The sequence below is a fragment of the Bos taurus genome, chromosome 5 (genome assembly GCF_002263795.3).
Source record: "Bos taurus isolate L1 Dominette 01449 registration number 42190680 breed Hereford chromosome 5, ARS-UCD2.0, whole genome shotgun sequence".
Classification (NCBI taxonomy): Eukaryota; Metazoa; Chordata; class Mammalia; order Artiodactyla; family Bovidae; genus Bos; species Bos taurus.
Window position 1 is genome coordinate 81,840,561 of NC_037332.1, and position 20,665 is coordinate 81,861,225.

The 20,665-nt window shown below is 42.9% G+C and overlaps 1 protein-coding gene and 1 pseudogene across 6 annotated transcripts; one reads left to right on the forward strand and one right to left on the reverse strand.

The window, feature by feature from the left end:
* The first annotated feature begins 3,312 nt into the window (after window positions 1-3,312).
* Window positions 3,313-18,207, forward strand: PTHLH (parathyroid hormone like hormone). Of its 6 annotated transcripts, none has more exons than XM_005206914.5 (6): window positions 3,313-3,534; window positions 5,711-5,962; window positions 6,285-6,299; window positions 6,472-6,594; window positions 13,027-13,449; window positions 17,724-18,205. In XM_005206914.5, exons 4-6 carry the CDS (start codon window positions 6,494-6,496, stop codon window positions 17,731-17,733), a joined length of 534 nt encoding a protein of 177 aa, XP_005206971.1. In that variant the 5' UTR covers window positions 3,313-3,534; window positions 5,711-5,962; window positions 6,285-6,299; window positions 6,472-6,493; the 3' UTR covers window positions 17,734-18,205.
* On the reverse strand, window positions 19,746-20,186 carry COX7ALP1 (cytochrome c oxidase subunit VIIa pseudogene; annotated as a pseudogene).

Below are 20,665 nucleotides of genomic sequence, written 5' to 3' on the forward strand. Positions count from 1 at the left end.
AGGGAAGGGAGGTAAACTGCTGGCTGCACCGACATTTCTTTAAGCCCAAGAAGTGTCGGCTGAGGGGGAAAGACATCTTCAGGAAGGAGCTAAAAGGAAACCCACAATTTGGACTCGAGAGTTTATTTTCCGCCTATATCTGGAATTCTGCCCCGTTTGCGTCCCAGAGCGGTGCAAAGGAACACGTGCAGCCGGTGCCCGGCTCACACCTGCTGGGTGGCCGGCAGGCTGGGGCCGGAGAAGTGGCGGCCCCCGGCGCGGGGGTCTGCGCCTCGCCGGGACCGCCCAGGACGCACGTCAAGGCGCCTTAACCACCATGGACAGCTCACTGGCTTCCCTCGGCCTGCGCGGAGCCGCTTGCGAGCTCCGCGGGAGCCACTGGAGAGGTTGCTTTCTACATGCTGGAGAGATGCCATGTGTTTCACGGTCTACACTCCCCGCGATCGCCAAATGCGACCACCGATCAACTATATATTGACAGAGTGGGCTTCAAGAATCAATAACCTGTCTCTTTGCCCTCACATCAGGCCTTTTAAGGTGCCACCGGATACTAAGAATCCGACGGAAAATTGGCAGAGAACTTTGTTCCACGTCCCTTCGTTTCCTCCCCGGAGCCCGCGCCATCCCTCTCCCCGCCTTGGCTTTGCCGATCATGTTAAATGAAATAAAGCAGACGGGCTCCCCGGCTCCGGGAGCGCGGAGCCGGACGGACGCTCGGGAGGCGGGCCCGAGGACAGCGAGTCCCGGGGGCTCCAGAAGGAGGGATCGAGCCTGCACACCCCTCTGGGGACCGGCCCTGGACGCGGACGGGCCGGAGGTGGAGTATAGCCGCCCCACCCTCTGTCCCCCACCCCCACTGGGAATTTACTGCCACTGTCCGCCAGGGTCTGATGTCAAGTTTGAGTCATCGATTGCCCAGGAGGGAGAAGGGAGGGGACAGCCTGCTAGGGGGCGTTTCGCTGGTGCCTCCGACCCTGTGCTCGGGACACACTGTTCCCGACGCTTTCTTTTTTCCCCGGCAGCAGGAAGCAGGGCCCTTCTGGGAGGAGGGACCGTCTCTATAACGCGTGCGAAGCCACGCAGTCAACCCAGAGGGATGGGAGCGCGAAGGCCTGGGTGCTACCGCCGCGGACAGAAGGATTCTGTGCGGCCATCGAAGTCCAGATGCTGAGGGAGAGACGCCTGAAAACCCAACGAACGTAGCTACACCCGCCGGGGGGCTCCCAGGCCTCTAAACTTTCCATCAGGTCTACGGTCCCCGGGTACCGTATACGCAAGGGTGACCTAAGTCTGCAGTGGCAGGTGGGGACTGATAAAAATCGTCCTGTCGTGTCACGCTTCTTCCAAGACCCGGGACTCCAACCACAAGGCGACATAGGCTTCCCCTTCCTGCACCCAGAGCACAACAATCAGGCCTGAAAACCCGGGAGAGGACGCGCAGGTTTCAAGTCTGCCTTATTTCTGACAGGAATCCCAGAAAGAGGAGGGAGTGTCCAAAGACGTAATCACAAGCTCAAGCGAAATACGCACAGCACCCCCTCGAAGGGTGGGAGGCCAAATACCATTTCTGCCCGTGCGGATGGGCTCCCGTTCGGTGCTGCCTTGGGGAGAGCCTGAGAGCTGGCCCAGTATGCAGGGGTGAGGGGTGGTGTTAGGAATGTGAACTGCTTCCGAAGTCCCGGCGACTCCAGACAGCAGGGCTCAGATGGTAAGAAAAGATGACTTTGCTCACAGAGGAGCTGGGTCCGGGCCAGGAAGACTGTGTGGCAGGCCCGAGATCAGTTTCAGATGGAGAGGTTGTCACCTGAGCCATGTGGGACTCGGAACTCTCCTTGTGGTGTCCAAGTCCAGAACTGCCTGCTTCTGGGAGCCGGAACTGGGCCCAGCCACGGGCATTTAGCGAGCATCAGTCCAAGAGAGCAGGACTCTCACTACACAACCATTTTCTCTCTCCCCGTGTCTCTCTCTTTCTCTCTCCCACACAGTCTCCATCCCTAGCTGGAAGACTCTTTCTCATTCATGTTTTGATGGTCGTGGGTTTGGGAGGTTGCACCAGTACTTGATCTTGGAGAACTTGTCAGAGAACCCCTTTCTTACAGACCTGCTCATCTCACATTGGCTTGCGCCCTCTGGGAAAACTGCCTTACCCATGAGCTTTCTGGTCCTGTCTGGGGAAAGCTGAACATTGCCCAAAAAGTAGGGAAAGACCAGGAAGGTGTGAGACCCACTTTGCCAATAAGAGAAACCCATCAGCTTGATGGTGTCTAGGCACTTCTCTCTGAGGCAGCCCTCTCCCTGCCATCAGCCAGTCCTGTTCTTATAAAGACAGCCTAGTTTGAGTCCTATCCTCATCTATAAAGAGATTTAGTAACAAAACACACCCTTTCCTGCCCCTCTTGGGGATTTAAAGGCATTACTTTAAACTTTCCTCTAGGTTCTTGCTACCTAGAGGTCAGATCTCAAATCCTAATCCAGGCCATAGTTCAAAGTGATTTGAACCATGTTCTAGTGTGATCAAATGATAATTTTACTTGAGCTAATTATGCAAACTTCTTTATGCAAACAAAGAGAGAAAAGAAAGGATGCATTGTGTTGTTCAGTTTCATAGGATTTGAGAGCTATAACTTGGAAATTGGCAAATGTTAAATTTGCATGTTTATTGGTAATAAGAAGGGAATTTCTGAGCCCAGGTGCACTTTTAAAGAGTTTAAGCTACCTTTTTTTCATTTGAATGTTTATTTGTTTGCTTGTTTGAACCTGGGAGGAAAAATGGAAGAAAGATAAGGAAGCTAAACATAAATGCTAGAGGTTTTTTCCCCTAAATTGCAAGAGAAGATATCTCTAGAGATAGACATCAACTGGTTATGTAAACACGAATTTAAGAGTAAAAGAGCACTTAGAAATTTAGAACATCTCCTTTTAAAATTGGGATATTATGTTGCCATTGGAGATGGGAAGATGGAAGTCTGGGGCTTGCTCATGGGCTAGGCATTCATGTAGGTGTAGGTCTCACAAGCTAAACTGTCTTCACATGGCAAGGCTTCAGATTAAAGTCTGGACTTCAAATCCTCCTTTGCTAAGGTGCATTTATGTGATACAAGGCCTAAGCAAACATTCAGGCTCTGTTGGCACATCTTCTATTCCTAAGCCTTAAAAAAAAAAAGCCAGTAGTGTGGAGTCATCTCATTTACAGTCATGTGTCTTCAGCATTACCATAAAGGTTATTCAATTATATTGGGAACTAGATTATGATGTCAGAAAAATATCCTTCTCAGAAAGGTATATATTGAGGGTATATTTGAAGAGAATCTCAACTCTGAGTGATACACAGGGCTGCTTTAGAAGACGGACCTGCTTTCTAATAATTGCCTTGAGTGAGAACAGAAGTCTCCTTACAGGAAATTTTTAATTCATTTAAGACTTAATTTTACTTTTTTGAAGAACAAAACAAAAAAATTATTTCTGGAAGAGACTGCTGCAAAGATCTCCCTCCTTTGGCCAGAGAAGCAGAGAAGACTGTAAATCAAGGAAAAGGTAAAGTAATAAATTATGAGGAAAGCTTTGGTATTCCAAGTATATAAAGACTATTTATTTTTCCTGTGTCTATATTTTCTTTTTTTGTAGAGGAGAGGAAATTCTAAAAATATTTGATAGATGTTTTGCCATTAACACCAGAAAAGTGTTGGGGGTGGGGGGAGAGGGAGAGAGGTCAGTTTTGTTTAATTAGTAGAAAAAGCAACATAAATCAAAGCAGTCTATTGAGGCCAGTCTTTAATTTATAATGTTATGAGAATATAATGAATTTATTTACAGCATAAGTGATTTAATATTTTCAATCTGATTTTTGTTTTAACCTTTTATTGGGAGAGGGTTGACTTTTTAAAGCCTGGATAGTTTGAAACTTGGCTAAGCACCTCTGGGTTTTTTATTGTGGAAGCAAATATTATCATTTTAATGTTAAACAACTTGCAAGTATTAAATAGCTCATTTGTGATTTACTTTTTTACAGATTTCCCCCCCTTCAGATCTAACGATTACATTAAGGCTTCTGCGTCCTTTTGGAAAGAATTTATTATAAATCAGAAAGTGTTAGATGTTCAAAGATTAACATTTCTGAGTGCTGATACTTCATCTTTTCATGCCTTGCAAACAGGTCTAACATTTAGAAATTCTTAAACGTTCAAGGGAAGTTGTGGAAATTCCCAGTTTTTTTTTTTTTAAGCTGGAGGAAGCCAAGTTGTTTTTTGTTTTTTTTAAGTGTGAAGTTTAAAGCAATCAAATGAGGGAGATAGCAGCTTCTGAGAAGGGGTGACACCCACCCAACTTAAGTAGCAAATGTTTGATAAAGCTAGTTAGCTGGCAGCTGATGGTGGGGAAACGGAGCAGAGATTAAAGAGGGTCAGTGAGAGGGCGCTATTTCACCCAAACTTGGTGAAATTTGTGGAGCATCAGCCAGAAAGCCAGGCTTGATAAAGGTCAGGCTCAAATCATCTCACATCTCTAAGTCACACTAGCCTTCTACAGAGTATTGAAACCTACCAGTGGGATTGTCTGTCTCGAAGACAAACATCTCTTGAATGGTTCCCAACCACTCGGGTTCATTTCCGAAAGATAGAACTGAGTCCGTTGGGCGGGCGTTCACATCCGCTGCAAGCCCTCCCTAGACGATACTGCCCGGTAATTCAGAGCAGTCCTTCTTCCCCGCCCAACCGTTTAAGGAAGAACCCCCTGCTTTCCCTTCGCTTCTCCGAGGCATAGCGGCTTAGAGCAATAGTCCCGCTGCTTCTGCGGGCTGAAGCGACATGGATAGACATACTAGAATATGTAACAGGGGATGCGGGAGCGGGGTGCGGGGAACATTAGGTTATCGGCGGGGAAAGGGTGGGTTCGACTCCTGACGCTCGTGTGCGCTCCGCAGGAGTGTCGGTCCCCCTCCGCAATTCAAAACGGGGTCTCCATCCTGTGAGCGGGCTTGCTTGGACGGGCTCCAGAAGTCCTCAGCTGTACTGAGACACTTAGAAATGCCATCTCGACCTGAAGTCTGAAACCATTTTTACCATTCTAAGCGAAGGATTCCCCCATCCTTAGCCAAGGCTCCCCACTCAGCTTCTTCCAGGAAAGGACCGGGGAAGAGGGTTCCCACCGCTCTTCCCGAGCCCCCCAGGCGGCCTTAGGGCTCCTGTAAGGCACTGGCCCGAGGCCCGCGACCTCCCCGCCGAGGATGCCGGGCGCCCGGGCTCTCCGCCCCGGCTCCTCGGCCTCTTCCTTGCCGACCGCCCCCGGCGGCCCGGGCGCCCGCGCGTCCCGCGGGACTCGGCTGCAGCTGCGCGCCGGGGGTCGTGGCTGCCCCCGGGAGGTCCGCACGCCCTCAGGACTTGCGCTGGCTGATCCGCCGAGGAGTCCCGGGCCGGAGGGACCGGGCGGGAACGTGCGGATCCGCCCCCGGTCCCGGGACAGCGCGGCGGGGCCAGCGCTCCGGGGTGGGGCTCGGCCGAGCTCGGGGCCGCGCCGGGGGCCGCGGGGCTGGGGTGGGAGAGGGGCGCCCGGCCGCCGGCGGGACGTTCCCAGCTCTGGGCTCCCCTCGGCTCGCTCGGGCCCAGCTGGGCCCGCTCGGGTCGCCGCCCCCGCCCCCCGCGCGCCCGCGCCCTCTCTCGGCCCGCGCGCGTTCCTAGGGCGCCACCTCTTTGCGACTTGCTCTCTTCTCCGGCAGGTTTCCCTGAGAGCGTGTGAACATTGCCCAGCTCGGCTTTCAACTCGCTTCCAACCTGCACCGCCCGGCCAGCATGCCTCCCCGGCCGTGAAGCGGGGCCGCCGCCGCCCCTCTGCGCCGCTGGTAACCCGCCCTCGCCGCCACCTGGCCCTCCTGATAGACGACACACGCACTTAAAACTTGTTCTCAGGGTGTGTGGAGTCAACTTTCCGGAAGCAACCAGCCCACCAGAGGAGGTAGACAGACAGCTAGGTATATATATGCGGGTCTCGCTACAAGTGGCTTTGGAACAAGCCGGCCTAGTTCGCAAAGAAGCTGACTTCGGAGCGGGAAACTTCCTTCTGTTTTTTAGAAAGGAGTTAGCCCTGCTCCCCGAACCCCGGATACTGCCGGCCAGATTAATTAGACATTGCTATGGGAGACGTGTAAACACGTTGCTCATCATTGATACGTATATAAAACCATTTCATTTCGGTTATTATTTCGGAGGAGGCGCCTCTGATTTTTTCTTTTCTTCCCCTTTTTTCGGTCCCTTTTTTGCCTGTGTGGTGTGGAAAAAACACGGTTGGAGTAGCTGATTCCTAAATAAGTAAGTGCCGGGAGACTCCAGTGAAAGTTTTTTTTTTTTTTCTTTGCAACTTGGGAGATGCCCTTGAAGTGGAAGAAGCTCTCTAAGAGCAGGCTGAAGGGGGGCAGCGGGGTTGTGCGGGGAGATGGAGGTGCCAGACTGACACTTTGGGCCCCTTTCCTCTCCGTTGCAGGTCCCCAGAGCGAGAGGATACGATGCTGTGGAGGCTAGTTCAGCAATGGAGCGTCGCAGTGTTCCTGCTGAGCTACTCGGTGCCCTCCTGCGGGCGCTCGGTGGAGGAGCTCGGCCGCCGACTGTAAGTGCCCGATCCTCCCCAGGGCGCCGGGTGAGGGCTGGGGAGGCCAAAGGGAGAGGTCACCAGGCTGGGGCGCTGCCGGGGGCCCTCCGCGGTCATGATGCTCTTCGCCCGGCTTGTAGAGCGGCAAGATCCGCTACCTGCCCGGACCTGAGCCCGGGTCCTCAAAGCCGGCGGGAGAACAGGGTAAAACCTCAGCGGGAGACAGGCAAAAGACAACTTTCATGTGTTTCCATGAGCGGGTGCGATTTACTGATTCTCCTCTAGCAAAATCTCTTCTACTGAGAGAAAAGGGTTATTTTCAGAACCTGGGAAGATTCTGAAACCCTGAGGACTGCAAAAAGCTTAAGAACTCGCAGGAAGCTGAGGTATCCAGGCGGCATACGTCTGTGTGTGTGCACTTGTATACGTACACACTGAATGTGGGTGGCAGGTTTTGTGTGAAAAGCAAAAACTTTACATCTAATTTTATTATGAATGACATAATTTTAAGCATATAAAACGGACCACATTACATAATGTAGGCATATTATATAATGAAGTAGTAACAACTTTGCAATGGCACAACTCCAACATCGGTATTGATACGGTTTAAGAACGCTAGAGTGCTCGGTTCCAAAATGAGTATTAGGCGTGGAAGCTTTTTCTCCCCCTTGGAATTATTGCTAACAGCTCTTTAATCTGCAGTCAAATATTTGCATTGTAGACGGAAAATCTGTTATCTTGGCATTCTCCTTTGGTGATTCTTTAAGGATAATTTTGACTTTAATCATACATCAAAGCTCACCAGAGAAATAGCACCATGTTGTGTGACTGAAAAGTTGGAAAAGTGGGAAAGTAACACTAGCTTCATAATCCGTTGGGCCCAGCAGTTTATGAATGTATGTAATACCATCTTTGGGTGATCTTTAAGCTGTACTCTCAGTGTCCAGGATGGGAAAACCAGAAAGTTTGAGAACTGAGACGAGTTTGCCTCTGGTGAAGGAATTAAGGGGAACTTTTACAATAACAATAAAAATAGCAATATCTAATATTTACAATCAGGTTCCCGGTGCTTCCTTGTAAATTCCCAAGGGTGTACCAAAAGGCAACTTTTTATATGTGCCCTTGGTCTATTATTATTAAAGCAGAAAATCCTTAAATGAAATTATCTTAGACATGTCTGAACCTTGGCACCGAAATGAAAATCTATTATGAATCTCCTAAGGCAAATTGTGTAGAACGTTGTACTGAAGATAAAGCTGCATTGTATTCTTCAAATTAAGATATTGCTGATGTATTTCTGGAAATTGTCTTCAGATTATTTGCTCATTTTGAGACTCATATTTAATTCAGTTATGTAAAATCCATATATAAATATAAACGAAGCCTAAAATTTTAAAAGCACTCTTAAATACTGTATTTATTTGGCCAAGAAATACTGTCTTGGAACAGAGCCAATTTTTTTTTCTTTACAGTTGCTTAAGAAATACCTGTTTTCTCTTTTGAGAAACAGTAAATCGACCATGATTAAATCTACAGTTATGGCATTAAAATGGTGCTAAGTTAGTTCTAGAGGCTATTTTTAACTCTTTCCTTGTTGCACCTTGCAAAATACACATCAGAAACCACTTAGCAGCCAGAGTCTCTGTTATAGTTTTGTTTGTGGGTGAAATATAATATTGCAGTTAAACACTCACACTCAGCACATGGTTATAAAACTACCACAAAACATTCTTATAGTTAATGGCTAATAGATCATCACATTACAGCCATGGTTTTTCATGGAGGCTGAAATCATCAGCAGATAAACATGTTTCATCAAATTATTACAGCCAAATGGAGTTCTTTTAAAAAAAAAAACAAGTCATTTATTTTTGCATTATTGCCAAGTAACAGTACATTTTTGTGTGCTAGACAAAACATTAGTCTGCTATTACAATAAATCAGCATAGTATCTTAAAAGAAATTTTAACATATAATCAAATCATATTACCCCCCCCAATTACTTTTCACACCAAGTATTAGGAAAACTGCTTTAGACGTTTGCTAAAAAAGGGCTAACTTTTAAAGGAGAGGAAACTACTACAACAGTAACAAGTCCCAGGCCATGGCAATATAAGTTGTGAATCTTCTGGACCTGTGAGTCTAAAAGGACTTTACTCAGTGAGGCTGTGTTAGTTTCTCAGTCGTGTCCGACTCTTTGCGATCCCATGGACTATAGTCCACCAGGCTCCTCTGTCCATGGGATTTCCTAGGCATGAATACTGGAGTAGGTTGCCAGGTTGAAGATCTCCAGGGGATCTTCCCAACCCAGTGATCAAACCTGGTTCTGCTGGATTGCAGGCGGATTCTTTACCATCTGAGCCACTAGTTGGAGACCTATGGACATTCTCGTCCAGATGAACAGGGCTTTTGGCAGGTGACAGTCTCTGTGTTTTAGTTAGAGAGAGAACCCCAGCAGATTCAGAAACCTAAAACATCACTGACTGATGTGCTTAGGAGCCAGACTGGGTCTCTTCCACTTAATGAAAAGCATAACTTCTGACTGAGTCATTTGGGTTGGAAGGGACTTCTGATGAGTCATCTTAACTCTAACACCCTGACCCATGGACCACAGAACTTTTCTTCTCAAACCCAGACTCCTTCCTCTTAGGAGCCTAGCATCAGCATGAGCATGCTGCCTCTTCCTATGCTGAAAAAAGGAATTCCCGTCACTTCAGCTACTCCCTGTGTTCCTTGAGAGCTCCTTAGAAATTTAATCTTCTTCCCCAAAAACTCCCTAGAGAGTGATTTTTAAAGACAGAAAAGCTATATTTTGACTGAATTTAGAGGTTAAGCATTTCCTTCACATTTTTTCATTTTTAAAAATAATAATCAAAGGAAACTGTGAACGCAGGCATGTTTTTCCATGTTGGGGATGTAATAAATACCATGTGGACCACTGTGCTATATAATGTGTACAGATATTCAAAGTAACAGACTATTATTGACGCCATATTTACAACTTAAGGACTTCAGAATTATCTAAAGTGAAAGCCTCCTTCTTGGAAGGAATTGCCCACCACCTGTGTACATCTAGTTTGTACATGCTAGTCATTTACTTTTGGCTCAGTTAATGTCTTATTTGGAAAATAAATAGAACACTCCAAGGACCTGATTCCTTGTTGACAGTATAGATACTATGCTATTCCTGATCCTCTAATGCAGTTGCTCAACCAGAAAGTTATTCTTCACCATATTTTGAATGTAGAAGTCTTTGAACTAGTAAGTAAATTATGCTACAGCATTTCAGATTTGGCATTTAAGAAAATCTGTATTTTCTACTATATTAATAATTACCCACCAGAGGCAGAATGAAGCTTTGTACCTCAGCAAGAGATGTACTATTTTAAACTAGACAAAGTTGTACCATATTGTAGGCTTTTTGTAAAACAGAAGGATAGAATGCTCACTCCATTTCCCATGAGAACCATCCTGGGAAAGTGAAGTGCCCGAGCTAGGAAGGCACTGTGACTCACACGACAGGCTAGCCAGGATGACAGGCATATGTGCCAGTCAGAGGAGGCATGAGCAATGGAGAATTGATTAGAACAGACCAACTATTAAAAGTCTGGCTTCAAGGTAAGCTAGAATGGGCTGTGTTATACATTTGGAGAGCAATACAGAAGAGTGGCTATCTGCCAGGAATTGAGAATGTAATAAAAGCTCCAAATAGTAAAAATGATCACGTGTAAGAACTTCTTTTTAACTTGACATTTTGCTAAGAGATACTTATGAAAGTGTAATACTTATGAAACATGTAAGTGTATTGGTCCTGTTCTTTAAAACCATTATTAGACTATATAAATCTATTGTAGCAAAGCCTCCATGTAGGTCACTAAAAGTTTCCAGGATACTAGCTATTGCCACAAAGTAAGTGAATTTTAATCTGGTCACATGTGGCACCTTCCAAAAGGAAGAGAGACTCCTTCATGCCTCATTTAAACCAGGCTCCTGTTAAATTCCTTTCCATTAAGTCATGTCTTTTTTGCACAAGCTACATGGCTTAAAGTCAGTGCACACAACTAAAATGCTGAAAGAGCTGGTATTCTGGCTATAACGTCTGAGAAATAATGACAGTTTCCGTGGTTTCCTCTTCTTGGACTGACAATATAACTAGACAGTCTGTTGTTCCCTCAGTGATAATCCAGACTCTAGAAATCCTGGTTCTTTATTTTGGTGATGAAAATGTACTTGGGACAACAAGCTCAGTCTTCTAGGAAATGGATAAATTGCTATTTGCCCATTGCCATGGTTCCTAACACAGACTCTTTATTCTATGCCCTTCCCTTCTAGTTTCCTCAATATACACGTCAGTAAGAGAAAGGGTTGGGGAAGTTGGAAAACAATCTTGGTTTTAGAATCAGAAGACATCATCTTTGGAGTGCCCTGGTTCTGCCTGTTATCATGTGAAGTGAAGTGAAGTCGCTCAGTCGTGTCTGATTCTTTGCAACCCCATGGACACCAGGCTCCGTCCATGGAATTTTCTAGGCAAGAGTACTGGAGTGGGTTGCCATTTCCCTTCTCCAGGGAATCTTCCTGACCCAGGGATCGAACCCAGGTCTCCCGCATTGTAGACAGATGCTTTACCATCTGAGCTACCAGGGAAGTAGCAAGTGTGAAGCCTTTAATCTCTGAACTTCACTTTCCCCATCTGTAAAATGAAAAGTTTAGTTTATTCTCATATTTCTCTGAAGAGTTAAATAAGTTGTATCAGTGAAAGTAATAAGAGACCAGATAAATCTATCATTGTGTTGGGGAGGGAAAATACACAGGATCCAGCCCTGTGAAATGCCTTCAGAAACTTTTGAAAATGAGCCACTTTGGAGGGTTATTTCAATGGTAGAAATTCAAGTTATGTGAAGTGTGGTTGTAGCAGATATAATATGACTGCTTCATGTATGTAATCCTTAAATTTGGTTAATACATACAGAATAATAAAAGAATACATGAATGGACGTTTAAGCAAGAGTCAGGGTGTGATCTAAAAAGACTGATAGAAAATTATTCTTTTCACTCTATTTTCATTAGAGTGTTGTTTAATAGAAAAACCACTTCATATTTTTGCCCAGAGATATTTCTAGGACAAAGAACAAATAGAAAATGGAATTTCTTAATTAAGCCCTAAGGATAATACATTTGAAATTCTAAATTAAAAAGAAAAATGATGCACAGAGGAAATAGAATGATCTCACTTAAACACACAAAGACAGCCATTTTAAAGAGACCACCCACTACTTTACAGAAAAATATGCATGCTCTGACAGTTGGCCTTCATATATAGGTTCTTGGTAGCCTATAGTCTACTATCAATCATGTCCAAATTCAGTGTGTTAGTCAGGTGGTTTCCTAGACAGACTTCACAGCTCACTTCATCCTTCAGACTTTGTTTGCTTTTACTAGTAGAGCTTGCTGTTCTTTGAAATTCAATATTATTATTATTTTCTTAAGTGGGGATCAGTGTATGTGCATGTACGCCTGCTCGTGCACATGTATGCATACTCGCTCATGCACATGTATGCCTGGAGTGAGTACTTCGGGGAAATCAGCCACCTTTTTGTTTCCCAGACTAGGATGCTTTATTTCCCCAGTTCAGTTCAGTCGCTCAGTCGTGTCCGACTCTTTGCGACCCCATGAATCGAGCACGCCAGGCCTCCCTGTCCATCACCAACTCCCGGAGTTCACTCAGACTCACGTCCATCGAGTCAGTGATGCCATCCAGCCATCTCATCCTCTGTCGTCCCCTTCTCCTCCTGCCCCCAATCCCTCCCAGCATCAGAGTCTTTTCCAATGAGTCAACTCTTTGCATGAGGCCAAAGTACTGGAGTTTCAGCTTTAGCATCATTCCTTCCAAAGAAATCCCAGGGCTCATCTCCTTCAGAATGGACGAGTTGGATCTCCTTGCAGTCCAAGGGACTCTCAAGAGTCTTCTCCAACACCACATTTCAAAAGCATCAATTCTTTGGCGCTCAGCTTTCTTCACAGTTCAACTCTCATATCCATACCTGACCACTGGAAAAACCATAGCATAGCAACACAACTCCAAAAACCATGAAAATAAGCTCAGTGGTTTCTGTCCATATTTTTGAAACAATGATGCTTAATATTTTAAATTGAGAAGAGAGTATAGACATTGTAGAATCTGATCTTTTTAAAAAGATGGGGCCTCAGGGGCCCAAGAATGTTCATGTTCTCAGCAAGGTCACTGACCTGGGGAGCAGCACAGCTGGGACTTAAGCTGAAGCCTCCTAAAGGCGGGCTCTTCCCTTCCCATCTCTCCCTTCCCTGCGCAGCCAGCTTGGCTTGTGGGACCAACTAGACCATTCAAAGGCTTTCCCCAGGTCTTTGTGGTCTTGGTCAGATTTTAAACTGTCACTGTCTTCTTCCTCTCCTGCTCTTTTCTCTCTACAGCAAAAGGGCTGTGTCTGAGCACCAGCTCCTCCATGACAAGGGGAAGTCCATCCAAGACTTACGGCGTCGGTTCTTCCTCCACCATCTGATCGCGGAAATCCACACAGCCGAAATCAGAGCTACCTCGGAGGTGTCCCCTAACTCCAAGCCTGCTCCCAACACCAAGAACCACCCCGTCCGATTTGGGTCTGATGATGAGGGCAAATACCTGACTCAGGAAACTAACAAGGTGGAGACATACAAAGAGCAGCCACTGAAGACGCCCGGCAAGAAAAAGAAAAGCAAGCCTGGAAAACGCAAGGAGCAGGAAAAGAAGAAACGGCGAACTCGGTCGGCCTGGCTGACCTCGTACGTGGCTGGGACTGGGCTGGAAGAGGACTACCTATCTGACATCTCCGCAACATCGCTGGAGCTCAACTCACGGTAACCAGCTTCCCGGCCCCTAGCCCCTCCTCGGTGTCCCAAGTACAGTGTGGAGACTCCATTCTACCCTGGCTTGCACAGACCTAGAATCTCCTATCTGTGCCTCGGTCCATCACGCCACGCTTTAAAAAGCTTACAAAACCAAGATGGCTCAGAATATTGCCTGCCTTAAGGCAATGTCCTCCAAGCCCCTCAACACACAAGGGGTTTAATCACTCGCTTCTTTCTCCACCAGCAAACCCCAAAACCAATCCTTTAATACTCTACTAACAACTTTTATCTTTTTCCTCAAGCTTTAGAAGCTTGTGCACTTTAACCATTTGTTAGAGAACTGTATTTATTTACCCCACTCTTATACCAAGTCGAACTTTATAATTATTTTTCTTTTTTTCTTTTTTTTTTCCCTTCAAGGGGGGGGAAAAAAAGAAGGCTTTGATATGATCTACAAACACTACAGAAAAATATCCTACCATGAACAAATAAACTTATTTAATTAAAAATTAAATTTATTTTCATGTGATTAAATTTAAATTTTTACACACAGACTTTGAATTTACTTAATTGAATTTAACTCTGTTTTCTACCAGTTCATGAAACAAAAATCATGATTTCTGAAAATTTCTAAGTAAAGATTGGGAAGGATGTAAGTTTTTCTCAGGTACCTATTTGTCCACTGACAAGTTGAGATACTTTCTATAGGGTTTTGTAGTAGGAATAATAAAACCACATCTATGTGGCTTGTTTATCCTTAGCTCGCAGCTGTTCACATTCACAAACTTTGGAGTCAGAAACCCTTAGGTTCAAGTCTTGGGTCTGAATTTATTGACATTCACAACCTTAGTCTTTGAAGACAGATTTCCTCTTCTGTAAAATGAAGATGGTACTTGTGCCAACCTCAGTGGGTCAGGTGAAGATTAAATGAGATTACATGGGTTAAAGGCCTGTCATAGAGTAAATACCCAGTAAATTGCAGCTCATTATTGTTTACGTGCTTTGAGATTTCATTCTGGCTCTATCATCCATTCATCCATCTCTCTATCTAAGTATGCATGTTTCTGTGAGGCAAAAAGGGGGTAAGTATTCATCTCAGTTTAGAATACGATTTGAAAACCAAATCTTCCACAGGTAAAGCAACTGAGCAGACCTGGCAACGGGGAGTGGTGGTGCTCAGAACTGGCTTCACTTCCTGTCTTGACACTTAGGCCAGCACTGTGCTGGTGCTGCTCTTTACCTCTGCATTTCCGTTGATGGGATCTTTTCGTTTTTTACTTTCCAGTACAGCCCTCTGTAGGGTTTAAAAGAAAGGGGGAAACAACACAAGGATGCATTCTATGCAGCTAACGATCTTGCTATTTAAGGAGTCCCCTGTCACTTCTCCAGTCCTTTCCTCTGACTGGTAAAGACTGGATAACAGCCTGATGTTTCAAAGGGGATATTTGAGTTTAAATTGACAAAACCCATCATTCAAAAGCATATAAAATGATAATGACATCGGCTAAGTAGTGCAGCTTTAGTAATCAATGGACAGTGGCACTAGAAGAGTCTTTAGCCCAGTGAGTGATCTATTCTGCAAATACCTAATGGATATATAAGGGATAACAAACTATAAATCTTGGCTTAATGCACACATTCAATGTATTTTTAGATATGATCGTAATTGTACATATTTATAACTAATTCAAGGGCTTTATTGCCAAAATCTACTTTTATCCATTTTGTATATATACATAAACAGAAGTAGAAATATGTTTTAATTAATTCTATTCATTTAAAATTTGCAATGCGCTTAAGTATCTGGAGAATTGAAAGTCAGCCCTTGTCAGTTCATATCCCCAAACTGTCTCTAAGTTAAAGTAGATTTACTAAAAACTAGGCAGTGCCCAATCAAATCCACACCTATGACTGAAAGAAATAGAATGCTTCTGCCTCTCCTTTCTGTTCCCTGGTTCTGAGAGATGTTCGTGGAAGGCACTTTATGTTTGGCAGCCAATGTTGGCATTCTCTCACTGCAGTCCAACAGAGGCGTAGGCAAGAGTGGGGAAATTCAGGAGTGTACTGATGAGAACATGTGGGACCATGCAAATGTTGTCATCCAGATAGAATCTTTTCAGAATAACCATTTTAAAGTTTTATAAGTAACTCACCTTTTATTAACATCCTCTCTTCAGTCTCCTTGCATTAATGCGATGAGCTCAGAGATCTAATGATATGGCAACCATGAACTTTATTACAATAGGTAATAGTGGTGGTATTTCTTAAGAGAAACTATTGAGCCTACACTGTATGGATCCTCTTACATGAACCATTCAGTGGAAAATATACAGGTTTAAATTTTGGAGATTATATTTTAGAATTTTTGACGTTGCACGTGAGATGTCCAGATAGAGTGGGACTCATATAATTTACCTTGGTAAACACTGATGTAAAAAAAAATGAAAGCTTTTAAGCACTCAGAAGAGCTCTCAAGTGTTGTCATACTCATATGAGTAATACGCTTATACATATACTTTTAGGTCATGGTATATATTTTACCTGACTATCCCACTACATGCCTTTGTCAAAGGGAAATCAGAGAAGGAAGGATAACAAACAAACTGGCCGGGCAGGGTGAAATATAATTAAAAGATCTTTTCCTTGGTCCTTTAATGTATTTCCTTTTTCTTTCCTTCTGAGGAATAAATTGTTCAAGAGGCTATTCATTCCCTCCTTGCTTGTGTTACTCTTAAATACAATTCACTAGATGCCATTTAGTACCAAAACATTTTATAATCAGTACAATACCCAAATGATTGAGTTTGACAGTTGCCTTTCAGACTTTATTCATAACATCCATCCATATCTGCCCACCATTTAAAAACTTTAATAGTAAACTATTTTTTTCCTCTGTTACTAGGAGCTGTTTTCTCATTCCAAACAAAATTCTTGAAGAGGTTGATTCCTTAAGACGTTAAAACACTCTAAATGCTAAACTTGCTTTTCATTCTTCAAGCTGCACATACAATTCCTAAATTGTCAAGAGTTTGCTTTTGGGTAGGTCACACAGTCATGCAGGTCTGACATGTAAAATTCTGGCTGTTAATGCAGTGATGCAGCCAACTGCTTCCATTCCGTAGCTTTTGTTCCTAGTTGTTCCATAGTTGGTTCCTTTGACACCAGTAGGTATTCCCTAAAATAGACCACACACAGAGAAGAAAAAAGCAGAGAGAGAAGCAGAGAAAAATCCGCCAGCAATGTAGGAGACCCGGGTTCAATCCCTGGGTCAGGAAGATCCCCTGGAGAAGGAGATGGCTTCTCCACTCCAGTGTTCTTGCCTGGAGAATTCCATGGACAGAGGCGCCTGGCAAGCTACAGTCCATGGGGTCACAAAGAAGTGCACACAACCGAACAACTAAGCACACACATCTGAAAATACTGTCATTATAGTGCTTAGAAGGGTTAGAAAACATGTCAGTCCCAAGTGGAAACTTATTCTGGGTAGTAAAACAAACACAGTGATGTGAAATATTGCTATTTTGTACTTTTGAATTAATAGATTCCTATTCTCTAATTTAAAATAGGCTTTCCCAATTTCGAACGTAAGATCCAGTCAAAAAACTAGCAGCAATTCTATCTTAGTTTTGGCTTCAAAAACAAAAATCCAAAAATAATTTTATTCATTAGTATTTAAGAACAGCTAAAGAAGGACAGATATCCTCATCCTCAAATCATCAGCCAAACATACTTTAATTACTCATCCTTCTAACATTTACCCCAAATCACACACTCAACCCTCACAACAGCCCATTAATCTGAGTAAGAGATTGGCCAAATGAGAACCTGAAAAGAATAAGCAACCTTTGCATCACCTCTGTCGGGCATCCGTGGGGAATAAACTTCTAAGCAAGGTGTATTTAATGATGGATAACACAACCTGGCCTTATTCTGAATTCTCAGATGTGTCCCTCCTCTTCCCAAACTTGCCAGTTAGCAGCTTTGGAAAATTCTCAAAGGGTCTCCTTTTCCTGACAGTATAATTAGAAATGCAGACCCATTTTCCTTTCTGTATTACATTGATCATTAGATCAGATTAAAGAGCCTGCCTCTAGCAGAGGGTTCTGGAGAGTTGGGTAGATCCCACAGGCACCTTTTGGAAAGATATTTACAAGAAGTCCCCTAAATCAGTTTTCATTGTGTTTCTATGTTCATTAATTTACATCTTTGTTTTATGTCTCTTCATTTATAAGGAAAATTAACCTGTTTTCTCCTCTTCTTTTTTTGCTTCTTTCTCTTTGCAGGAGGCATTGAATTTTTCAGCAGAGACCTTCAGAAGACGTATTGCAGGATTCTGTAATAATGAACATGTGGAAAGTATTAGAAATATTTATTGTCTGTAAATATTGTAAATGCATTGGAATAAAACTGTCTCCCCCATTGCTCTATGAAACTGCACATTGGTTATTGTGAATATTTTTTTTTTTTTTGCCAAGGCTAATCCAATTATTATTATCACATTTACCATAATTTATTTTGTCAACTGATGTATTTATTTTGTAAATGTATCTTGGTGCTGCTGAATTTCTATATTTTTTGTAACATAATGCACTTTAGATATACATATCAAGTATGTTGATAAATGACACAATAAAGTGTCTTTATTTTGTGGTTGATCTTAATGAATGCCTAAATATAATTATCCAAACTGATTTTCCTCTGTGCATGTAAAAATAGCAGTATTTTAAATTTGTAAAGAATGTCTAATAAAATATAATCTAAATTACATCATGACTCAGAAGGTGAATTATATATATATATATATATATATCCTTTAAGATTTCTAGTAGAAGGAACATGATGTAATTTTTAACTGTATTTGAATATGGTCTTAAGTTTAATATGTCTATATTGGTACAAATTCCAACATTTTCACATTAGCTTTTAGTTTAAAACCACTTAAAATGTGGTTTTAATTATTTTGTCCAATATTTAAGTTCAATTCAGTGGAATGGCTGAGTTATCTAGACATCATTTTATGAAGTACATCCAATTTAAAGTGAAGAGTGGAGAGGGCAGAGAAAAGTCAGGAGAAAAAAATTAAAGAAACTTAGTCCAAAGAGTTAGCCAGAGCTGAAAAACAGGGAGAGAGGAAGTCAGGAACTTTAAGGCCAGGGGTAATTTTACCCAGTGTAAGGTTTAATTTGAGAGAGCTTGCCCCTATTGGTCAATAGTAAGAGCTGCTTGAGAATTCTACCTGGGTTAACCTTTCCACCAGTAAATGAAGAGAGACTCAGGTTTGGGAGATAGATATGTGGCAATTCAAAGAGCCTTCACTGGTGAAGATGTCTTTCCTGGGACATCCCTCTTCCAGGGACCATGGTTGCAAACAGCACATATGTAATACCACATGCAATCCCCTTTCCATTTTGCATATCATCTTGGTTGTTCCTACTTCTGTTTTCAAATGAAAACACAAATACATTCTTTCCATAGAATCTTTTTCTTTGCATCTGAGAACTAATCAGTGAAGAAACAACACAGCGAAACAAAAGGCCTACAGGAAGTCATTTGCTTAGGCTCAGTATCACATTAAGAATCTGTTAGATGTTTGGGGGATACCCAGAAAGTTCTAAATGCCCCAAAGACACTCTCTCCAGTGGGTAGAGAATACATACATGTACATGAAATAACTAAAATGCTGTATTCAAGAAACTGAGATAATCCAAAATTCTAAGAACTTTTAAAAACAGGGGGGAACCACATAGGGAGAGATTAGTCTGAGCTGGATATGAGTAGGATAATGTTTCTGGGAGGAATATTCTAACACTGAACTTATTCATAATTTCACTTGAGGCTCACAGCCTTCAAAACAGGACCCATCTTACTATTTTGGGTAAGAATGTTGAACCAAGGACTTCCCTGGTGGTCCAGTGGTTAAGACTTTGCCTTCCAATGCAAGGGGTGCATGTTCGATACCTGATTGATGAGCTAAAGTCCCACATTCCTCGTGGCCAAAATACCAAAACATAAAACAGAAGCAGTATTGTAACAAATTCAACAAAGACTTTAAAAATGGTCTACATCCAAAATAAATTTTTAAAAATTATTTGAAAATTTAAAAAAGAATGTTGAACACATGTTAGTAAGCAAACAAGAGAGTTTGTGCTTATCTTCAATCATGAATTTGTTGGATATTTGTAAGGAATATGCAGATGTTAAGACCAATACACTAAACCTGTCTAAAGCAACTAGCTTGGAAAGTCTTAAAACCAGATATAATTAAACTTTTTCAAAATTCTGTCTGAAACTCTAAATTGTTTTTTCATGGTAAAGACTGCTTTATTGGTGGCAGCTAATACAAGTCAATAAATATTGATCCCCAAAGAACTCGGTTATGTATCAGATTACTGGTCCACAGAGAGCTGAATGGAATTGAACCAACTGATTGCTGGGAGGATAAACTCAAGTCAATCCTGCTTCTTGGGAAATGAAGCCACAGCCAGTTCATACATGGCACATGCCGTTCCACCAACTGTAAGAATCATGGTGGCTCTATACAGGAGGGCATCAGCTATCCCACCCTTCAGAGGCACTGGAATTCCATTATCCTCCTGAAACAGCTTTTGTTTCTCTGGAACCTTATTATCAAACTGCCTGCGTGAAGCAGTACTTATGGTCCTCTTAGCAATCTGACGGAGAGCCAGAAGATTCCGTAGCATCTTGGCTCAGTTACTGCTCACCAACCGCGACAACTGACCACCAGCTGAAACTCTAAATCTTAAGACTGCACCAAATCCTTATGTTATTCACATGAAAAGTGTTTTTTAAACACTAATTTGGTAAATACCTGGACATTATGGCAGGGAAACATCAGATTGAAATCATATTTAAGCTTTTCTTCACAAATAGTCTATTCCTGAAAAATACAGGCAGAATCGATAGTTATCAGTTCTGACCAAAATATTATTAATGCATTTATTACCTTCAGTCATATCTTCGGTCTTCAGGCAGTGATAAGGAGTAAAATCACAGCATAAGTGATGGAATGGGATTATGAAAGAAGCAAAAAAATTCCTTTAGTGGAAAAAAGTCATTTTTTGATATTGCTATTTCCTACGAAAGAAAAACTAAAATATATAATTTATGATAATAAGTGTTTGAATGTAAATAAAGTCTTAGCAAATTATAGTCTAAGTGAACATGGTTCACGCTTGACCTAAGTAATGTTTTAAATAAAGGCTAG

What these genes read in the sequence shown, in the direction of transcription:
- PTHLH (XM_024991390.2), top strand. Translation starts at nt 6,494, where the DNA reads ATGCTGTGGAGGCTAGTTCAGCAATGGAGCGTCGCAGTGTTCCTGCTG. An exon ending in GAGGAGCTCGGCCGCCGACT is followed by an intron (nt 6,595 to 13,026) that starts GTAAGTGCCCGA and finishes TTCTCTCTACAG; the next exon opens with CAAAAGGGCTGTGTCTGAGC. An exon ending in TCGCTGGAGCTCAACTCACG is followed by an intron (nt 13,450 to 13,860) that starts GTAACCAGCTTC and finishes TTTCCCTTCAAG; the next exon opens with GGGGGGGAAAAAAAGAAGGC.